Below are 9,759 nucleotides of genomic sequence, written 5' to 3'. Positions count from 1 at the left end.
ACCAAGTTTGCAAATGCTTTCCAAATTATTTTCACTAATTTGTTAAAAGGAAGTGGCTCATAAAAGTTAATAGTTAACATTAAATTCAGATTGCAAGGTCAAATTAGCCAGAATGTGATGCTACAGATTTAGTTGCAAAAAAATTTCCATCAGTTTTTGGGGAAGAACATACAGTACATTCAAGAGTCCCAACCCTTACTTCTTGTTTTTTATTTGCATCCGGTTTTCCAGTATTTATTTGTATTTGTACAGGAATCACTTTTTCTAGCTAAAGAACTTTCTTTATGTCTTAAAAAAGAAAAATAATGGTTTGTTATTGGCATCGAAGGTTCCATGAAGAACCTTTAACATCCACGAAACCTTTCAAATGCACAAAATGTTCTTTATCGTGGAAAAAGTCTCTTAATATTACTAAAATCTTCTTCTAAAAAAAAAAAAAAATGACTGAAAGGTTCTTTAACCCTTATGCATCAATTAAAAAAGCTACTTTGAGGTCCTTAGAGGATAAAAATGTCCATGTCAAAAAAACTGTCAGACTTAAGTTTGGTCTCATTTTAAAGAAGACCCTTTGGTCGATTACTGTTAAAGTAAAAAAAGTTTTAAAAAAGTGAAACAAAAGTTATAGTTATAGAGGAAAGCAAATTTTTATATAAAATACATATTTTATAAAACATGTTGAATGCAAAAGTTGCTAAAAAAAATCAAAGCCGTAAATTGAAACAAGTTGTGTTCCAAATTTGAGGTTGATATCTCAAAAAATGAGCTTTCAGTAAGATTTTGTTTGGGCGCAGTACCAGATTTTCCCCATTAGATTGGATTTGTGATTTTTCTCTCTCAAATATTAAACCCACACACAATTTTTTATTACACACATACAAACCACACTCTGACATCCTTACCAACACACCCACACAATTATAGCTGCATAATTTATCCAATTGGCTCTATAATATGCAGAAGAAGAAGACAGGAATAAAGTGGGTATTTGCTTTATTAGCCAAACCTGGGGAAATGGCAACATCTGCTAAAAAAATAGTAAAAATTTGCCAACAGAATGAAAGCATATTAATAAAGACTGCATCATTTTATAGTTAAATAACTCTTGGATTAAAAAATTGCAGTTTTAATGGGTTTCAATGGGGACTTTTTTATGGAAGCTTGTATCCGCCACTAAATAAAAAAATAAAAAAGGTAATTGCGACTTTTTATCTCACAATTCTGACTTTTTTTCTCGCAATTGCAAGATGTAAAGTCAGAATTGTGTGATACAAAGTCTGTATTGTGTGATATGTCGCAATTCTAACTTTTTCTTGCCATGGCGAGTGTTTTTATCACGCAATTCTGACTTTTTTCTGTCTTTTTTCAGAATTGAGAGATATAAACAGCTGTGACTTATAAACTCGGACTTGTGTGATATAAACTTGCAATTCTGAGAAAAAACGTCAGTCTTTTTTCCCTCACAATTGCACATTATAACACAATTGCGAGTTTGTATATCGCAATTCTGACTTTATCCCTGGTTTCACAGATAAGTCTTAAGCTAGTCCCAGACTAAAATGCATGTTTGAGCTGTTTTAACTGAAAGTAACTTGCACTGACAGATCTTAAAATATGTCAGAGTCATTGTTCTGTCTCAAGATTCACACCAGTAATGTTTTCTTCTAGTGCACGTTTATAAAAACTACTTAAAAATCCTAATTAAGGCCTAATCCTGGCTTAGTCTCAACCCTGTCTGTGAAACTGGGCCTATATCACGCAATTCTGACTTTATAACACGGAATTGTGAGTTTATATGTCACAATTGTGAGAAAAAAAGTCAGAATTGTTGCGATTAACTTTTTTATTTTTTATTTCATGGTGGAAACCATACATTTTCATTCTTTCGTGAGTGGATTATTAGTGGAGTATTTTGTGTTACTAGTGTAAAATAGATTTATTAAAGGAATTGAGGCTGAAATATTAAAATTCTATTAAAAATACACATTTGTGCCAAAATTGATGCTGTTGGCATTAACACAGGCAAAATTATCAAATAAACAAAACTGAAAAAGACAAAAAAAACTTTGTGTGGATAAGAGCATCTGCTCAATGTAAATGTGAATGTATTTATTGGTCAGAGCGTATATACGTTTGAGCTAAACGTCTGAGAAAGGCATGCATGGAAAGAAGATACAGGAAGTGTGAGGAACCCAGTGGCCCTCAGAAAAGGCCCACAGACCAAGTGGCAACATCTCCAAACTTGTCAGCACAAGCGGGTCGACAACGTAGTCCTGCCCTCTATCCCCGATCACAAGATCCACAAGGACGAGGCTGTTTTTCTTCTCTCACCACATCAACCTGTCAAGGCAGAAGGGAGAAAACCGGACGGGCACAAACACGGCAGGTGTCTTATGTCACATCATCCTCATCCTTACAATTCATATCTAATGGCTCTTTCTGTGCTTTCTCGAGTCCTGAGTCTCTGCGTCCTGCTGCTGTCGTGGGCTGAGTGCAGTCCGATTCCACCTCCGGAAGAGCGGGATAACGTGGACATGCAAGAGGTTCTGGGTCAGTTCCTTCAAATGTTGAATCTGACCGATCAGGGGCCCCGGACAAGGCCCCGCTCCAGCCGCACGGAGCCGCCGGAATACATGCTGGAACTTTACAACCGATTCGCCAACGACCGCAGCGCCTCGCCGGCAGCCAACATTGTGCGAAGTTTCAGAAATGAAGGTAACGAGGTGCACTTCAGTTCAGTTAATCATGTTAGGTTCATGAACATGAATATTAATTACAAAAAGCCGCACAAAAAGTTTGTTTTTAACAGTATTTATGTAGTTTGTCAAATCACATTTATTTAAATAATGCTTTATATAATACAGATTGTTTTGAATCACATTAATAAACAATAAAATAAAAAAATTCATCAATTATGAAACATTCGGTTCGGCTGTAAGCAGCTCCACAGAAGACAATTAGTCAGATTCGTTCAATAACTGTCAATGTTACAGAGTTCATCAATTATATTTCTTAATTGTGCATATATTATGTCTTGAGTTTGAACTGAAATCAGTGTTCTTCTGTCATCATTATTCTTATCATTATTAGATTATTCTTATGAAATTACTTTTGCAATTTATTGTTTGAAATGATCATTATTTAAAATTATTCTTATTATTATTAGAATTATTTAACCATTCTTAAATAGTTTTATATTAGTATTTTTATATTATTTTGTAATAAATATGATTATTAGGTAACACTTTACAATAAGGTCTAATTTGTTAACATTGAACTAACAATGAGCAATACTTTGTTACAGTATTTATTCATCTTTGTTAATGTTAGTTTCAGTCGTTCATGTTAGTTCACAGTACATTAACTAATGTTAACAAATACAACTTTTAATTTTAATAATATATTAGTAAATTTTGAAATTAACATGAATTAAGATTAATAAATGTGGTATAATAATTGTTTCTAGTTCTTAGTTAATGTTAACTAATGAAACTTTATTGTAAAATGTTACTGATTAGAAATAAAACTGCATAAAATAAAAAAATAGCATTATTTATATTATTAGCATTATTTTAATAACTATATTATTATGATTTAAAATGAAAAATGTTTTTTATAATATTTTATATTATAATAATAATATATTATTGTCATTAATGTTTTTACAATTAAAACTTATTATTTTAATATTATTTTAAATTGAAAATGTTAAGTATTATTTCAATATTATTTTATATTAGTATTATAATATTACTGTCATTGATGTTTTTACAATTAAAACTTAATTATTATTTTAATAATATTTATTATTATTATTTAAAAGTAAAAATGTTGATTATTATTTAGTATTATTTTATATTATTATTAAAATAATATAATATAATATTCTTGTCATTATATATATTTTTTACAATTAAAACTGATTTATTATTTTAATAATATTTATTATTATTATTATTATTATTATTTTGTTTAACCATTCTTTAAATTAAAAATGAAAATCTTTCTTGTTTTTCTCCTGGTCATAAGTGACCAGTTTGTTCCTCACGCAACACACACATAACTGATTGACATCTGATAAATCAAGTCAAGTTTTTAAAATAAAATCATTTAAAGTTATATCGTTGCACAATTAAACATGTCTTTGCTCTCTGATTTACAGACCACACCTCACACGGGCGGACGCACCGTCTCCTGTTCAACGTCTCTATGCCGCCACACGAGCGTGTCGTCAGCGCTGAGCTGCGTCTTCACGTGCTTCTCAAGAGAGACTCGCGCCAGCGTATCGGAGCGGGATGGAAGGTGACCATATTTGACATGTTGCAGGGCGGACGCTACAGGACCGGTGAGAGAGACGCGCTGGCGTCGAAGCACGTCCATCGTAAGGACAGCGGATGGGAAGTCTTTGATATGACGAACGCTGTCCAGCATTGGCGGAAGGTCAGTATTGTGACCCCCAGGCTGGAGGTTCGTATTGAAAATCTGAACGCGTTTAGGAATACGAACGAGCGGCAATACGCAGACCTGGACATCGACAGGAATTCTGATGGAAAACACGAGCCGGCGCTGATCGTCTTCTCAGATGATCAGAGTGAAGACCGTCACGTGATTGAAGAGGACAACAAACTGTGGACAGATGAAGAGGAGCAGATGCACTCAAACGAGATCTACGAGGACGGCTCAAGAGTCCGGCGCAGCGCTAAAGTGGAGGACTGCAAAAAAGCCGAGATGTATGTCGATTTTAAGGATATAGGCTGGGACAACTTCATCCTGGCGCCATCTGGTTATCAGGCGTTCACCTGCCGCGGCGTGTGCAATTATCCTTTGGCTCGGGAATTGACGCCGACCCAACACGCCATCGTCCAAACGCTGCTCAATCTCAAGAGTCCTCAGAGGGCCTCGCAGGCTTGCTGTGTGCCAACTGAGTTAAAACCAATATCCCTCCTGTATGAGGAAAACGGCATTGTGGTTTTAAATAATAAATACGAGGGGATGGTGGTCAAGGAATGTGGATGCAGATAGTCCAAAAAACAAGAAATCTCCGGAAAAGACTGTTTAGTGTTTAAAACAAGTGCCTACATTAAATCATAAACCGGATGTGAATCATCTTGCATCTCATTAATCAACATAGGATGTTAGTAGTTTCACACATGCTGCTTCGTGAACTGAACATCCTGGCGCCACTAACTGCAGTTTATTTAGGCCTCATGTATATTTACTTGTTGTAAATTAGTCAGTTTTCTATTGCACACCCTGCTGTAATATATAACACACTGCTTTTGGGTGTTTAATCATTTATAATGAGAGAAGTTCAAACTAAACCTGCTGAAATAACAGTGTTATGCTGCTTGATCTGATTGCTTTTATCTGCAAGAACAAGCAAAAACATTGATTTTTCATGCACTGGTCAATTTTGAGATTTTGGACTTTACATAATGTCTTGTTTCAGACTAGTGGAAGAAAACATCCAAACTACACTTTTAAGTGTTTCTTTTTTTATTGCACTTTATTTATTTGCGTCGGTAGATTTCAATTCAAAAGTTTTTTTCTCCACTTCAGCAGCACTTACATATACCAAAATTTACAGTTTTCTTCCTATCTATATTCTGAAGGTTTTTACTGAGGGGTTTGTTCATATTGTATAAATTCAACATCCAAACTACACTTTTAAGTGTTTATTTTATTGCACTTTATCTATTTGCGTCTGTAGGTCCAGTACATTTCTTTAAAGAGTTTTTTCTCCACTTCAGCAGCACTTACATACACCAAAATTTACAGTTTTCTTCCTATCTATATTCTGAAGGTTTTTACTGAGGGGTTTGTTCATATTGTATAATTTACCTGATTTATATAACGTTTAATTTCTAAAAAAAAAATGTGAAAACGTATTTTTTCCCTGGCTTTTGGAGTGATAAAAAGAGAAATCCAAAATTCCCTCTATAAAAACCTTTAACTCTAATATGCCAACTAAACTAAACAAGAAATTTGAACCCGGCTTTATCCGATTTTCTGGAAATGTATGCAAATGAATGCATATTTAATTAGATAATGCATCATTTGCATATTCAAACATAACATTTCAAAAACAAAAAAACTATTAAGTTTTAAAAATAAAGTTTTTTCACAGTGATGCCATTGGAGAACCAAAAATGGTTCTTCAAAGAAACTTTCAGTGATCTGTTCTTAAAGGAACCATTTTTTTATTAGTTTGAAGAACCTTTTTCCACTCTAAAGAACCTTTTGTGCAATGAAAAGTTTCCACCGATGTTAAAGGTTTTTCATGGAACAATCAATCCTGATAAAGAACCTTTATTTTTAAGAGAGAGCATCTATTTATCAGAGCTCATTCTGCATAATAATTTCAGTTGCACACAGTCAAATAACATTGATTGTAACCAGGGCTTGACATTAACTTTTTTGCTCACCAGCCACTGTGGCTAGTGGTTTTTCAAAGATACTTGCCACAATTTGGACATATACCATGGGGAAAACTGCCATATAGATATCTTTAATATTATATCATAATTTGGCAGCAGGTTTATTAGGCTGCTGTCACTTTAAGACCTGACGCATGGATCCATTATACTGTTACACACGAGTTTTTCTCAACTGTTTCCATTCACTTCAAACAGAACTGACTGTGTTTACATGAATACTCACTCAAGACCGTCATTTTGACAGTATTTTGTGTGTATTTGACTGTTTAAGTGCAATAAGCAGCGAAAAAGAACTCAGTTTAGTACTGAAAGGCGGCTTTATGTGCGCTCACTTTGAGTCTGAGAACAAAATCTGTGGGAATGAGTAAAATTATGCGCAATCCCATGCCCTGAAACACCAACAATATTCATCCGGAGCAAATGAAACGAGGCAGGTTTGTGTGTCGAGACGAGAGAGCGAGAAAGCACAGCTGGTATTGTGTATCTATTCTGAGGAAAATGAGTATTGGAAGCGTTTCAGATATTTCACTATCAATATGTATCGAAAAATCTGTATTTTTGACAACACTACATTGCACTTAGTTTATTATTTCAGATGCCTTTTTGAAAGACTACAACTGAAAAATGTATATATTATATATAAAATTCAACCCACCAAAGTGGCTAGTAGGAGTGACTGGGTTACACGCCCCTGCTGAAATACACCCGCATATGGCAAGAGTTAATGTCAAGCCCTGATTTTAACCCAAACGTTCTTCCTCTGAGCGCGGATATTCTGTCGCCCCTGACGGCCGCATGCCGTGCGAGCCACAAACACGTTCTCTTCCACACAGCTGTGATAAGGAGGTGTCAAAAATCGAGAAGTGTACGACCCCTCACTCAGGATGAGACCTCATTCCAAGTGGTGTGTCGTTGGACGCGAGAGCCGTCAGATTCCTGAGCGCCAACAGCAACAGTCTCCAACGATGCCTTCGCTTCCGCTTGCCATTAATGCTGTGACGCCCGTCTGTGGGGCCAGTGTGAACTATAGGGCACTCTTAGAAGAAACCGTTCTGTATGGAGCCTTTAAGGGTTCTGTTACATTTTAACATACTTTATCACTAGAATTGAAAAAACTTGTAAGTATTAGACATTTCTATATATATATATAGAACCTTTTCGGCTTTAATATTGAGTCAAGAACCCTAGAGTTCTATATAGAACCATACTGAACTTTTATTCTAAGAGTGTACTGTGAATATGATGATTTTTTTCTGTTATTGATCACATATTTTGAATTATGCACTGCATTGTGTTTTACACTCTTAAAAATAAAGGTTCCAAAAGGAGTTTTTCACAGCGATTGATTCTTAAAAGAACCATTTTTTCATACTTTTTGAAAGTTTAAAGGACAACTATTAAGCATTTGTGCAATGCAAAAGTTCCATTGAAACATAGATGCCAATAATGAACCTTTATTTATAAGATAAAGAAAATGAACGGATAATGTACAAAATTACAGTACATTTTTCGTTTTTCTATGGATTTTTTTCTTGCATTAGGAAGGTCTGACATGAAATGTATTTATTCTTGATTTCGAGCCTCTGTGCGTGTGATGTGAATAAACCTGTAGATACGCAGTCCAGCAAACATTCTCTCGCTCTCTGTGAAGGTGTCTGTTTAGATTGGGCGTCGTATCTGAAGCACTAAGTGTTTCAATGTAAAGACCTTCATGAGTGGAGATAAGGAGGCGTATCAGCCGTACAGAACACACGACTGGAGATCATTCCTCAGCACTGCTCGGAAAACACACACAGTATGGAGAATATCTTCAGCAGGGCTTATTTTGGGCCTCATACACTATTTTCCATAATAAATATTTAATTATACATATTGACTGAAAAACGGTGTAGGCTGAAGCCATAGCTTATTATACTTCTAATAAGCGTCCCTTTCACTACTAGGTTTAATCTAATCTAATCCATCTGTCCGTCTGTTTATCTACTGTATCATATATGAATGAATGAGGCATTTATACAATGTGTATTCACAATACACATCATTTCAAAGCAGTTTTACAGAAGTGCATGTGTTTACATTACAATTTAGAGTAATCTGTGATCAATCCATCCATTCATACATTTATCCATCTACTGGTCATTCTATCTATCTATCTGTGTGTTTGTCTACTGTATCATCCATCAATCCATGCATCCATCAATTTATCCATCCATCCATGCATATGTAGCCCCTCACCTAGATCCTACTCACCCCGCTCTGCGCGGGCCTCGATCCTGGGTCTCCGGCGTGGGAGTCGGACGCTCTAAAGGCTGCAACCTCTCGAGATCAGGGGAGTGAGGTTTACATGCACAGCACTTACCAGCCTGCGTCCGTTACACATCCATCAGTTTATCATCATCCAGTTATCCATCCATGCATCCATCCATCCATCAGTTTATCCATCCATCCATCAGATCATCCATCCATCCATCCATCAGATCATCCATTTATACATCAGTTTATCTTCATCCATCCATCCATCAGTTTATCCATCCATCCATCAGATCATCCATCCATTCATCAGTTTATCATCATCCATTCATTCATTCATCCATCCATGCATCCATCAGTTTATCCATCCATGCATCTATCCATCCATCCATCAATCCATCCATCCATGCATCCATCAGTTTATCCATCCATGCATCCATTGGTTTATCCATCCATCCATCCATCCATCCATCCATCCATCAGTTTATCCATCCATCCATGCATCCATCCATCCATCCATCCATCCATCCATCCATCAGTTTATCCATCCATCCATGCATCCATCGGTTTATCCATCCATCCATCCATCCATCAGTTTATCCATCCATCCATGCATCCATCGGTTTATCCATCCATCCATCCATCCATCAGTTTATCCATCCATCCATGCATCCATCGGTTTATCCATCCATCCATCCATCCATCAGTTTATCCATCCATCCATGCATCCATCGGTTTATCCATCCATCCATGCATCCATCGGTTTATCCATCCATCCATCCATCCATCCATCAGTTTATCCATCCATCCATGCATCCATCGGTTTATCCATCCATCCATCCATCCATCAGTTTATCCATCCATCCATGCATCCATCGGTTTATCCATCCATCCATCCATCCATCAGTTTATCCATCCATCCATGCATCCATCGGTTTATCCATCCATCCATCCATCCATCCATCCATCAGTTTATCCATCCATCCATGCATCCATCGGTTTATCCATCCATCCATCCATCCATCCATCCATCCATCCATCCATCCATCCATCAGTTTATCCATCCATCCATGCA

The 9,759-nt window shown here is 36.1% G+C and overlaps 1 protein-coding gene across 1 annotated transcript; it reads left to right on the top strand.

Annotated features, from left to right (window-relative positions):
* Positions 1-1,798: 1,798 nt before the first annotated feature.
* LOC125262557 (bone morphogenetic protein 10-like) lies at positions 1,799-5,788 on the top strand. The gene is made up of 2 exons (XM_048181377.1): positions 1,799-2,712; positions 4,160-5,788. Exons 1-2 carry the CDS (start codon positions 2,391-2,393, stop codon positions 5,017-5,019), a joined length of 1,182 nt encoding a protein of 393 aa, XP_048037334.1. The 5' UTR covers positions 1,799-2,390; the 3' UTR covers positions 5,020-5,788.
* The last annotated feature ends 3,971 nt before the right edge of the window (positions 5,789-9,759 follow it).

The sequence above is a fragment of the Megalobrama amblycephala genome, linkage group LG2 (genome assembly GCF_018812025.1).
Source record: "Megalobrama amblycephala isolate DHTTF-2021 linkage group LG2, ASM1881202v1, whole genome shotgun sequence".
Taxonomy (NCBI): Eukaryota; Metazoa; Chordata; class Actinopteri; order Cypriniformes; family Xenocyprididae; genus Megalobrama; species Megalobrama amblycephala.
The sequence above is the reverse complement of the archived record's forward strand: the minus strand, read 5'-3'. Positions and strand labels throughout refer to the sequence as shown.

Bases quoted from the DNA above. Each gene is read 5' to 3' on its own strand.
- LOC125262557 (XM_048181377.1), top strand. From the start codon at position 2,391: ATGTCACATCATCCTCATCCTTACAATTCATATCTAATGGCTCTTTCT. The intron at 2,713-4,159 runs GTAACGAGGTGC...TCTGATTTACAG, and splicing joins GCGAAGTTTCAGAAATGAAG to ACCACACCTCACACGGGCGG.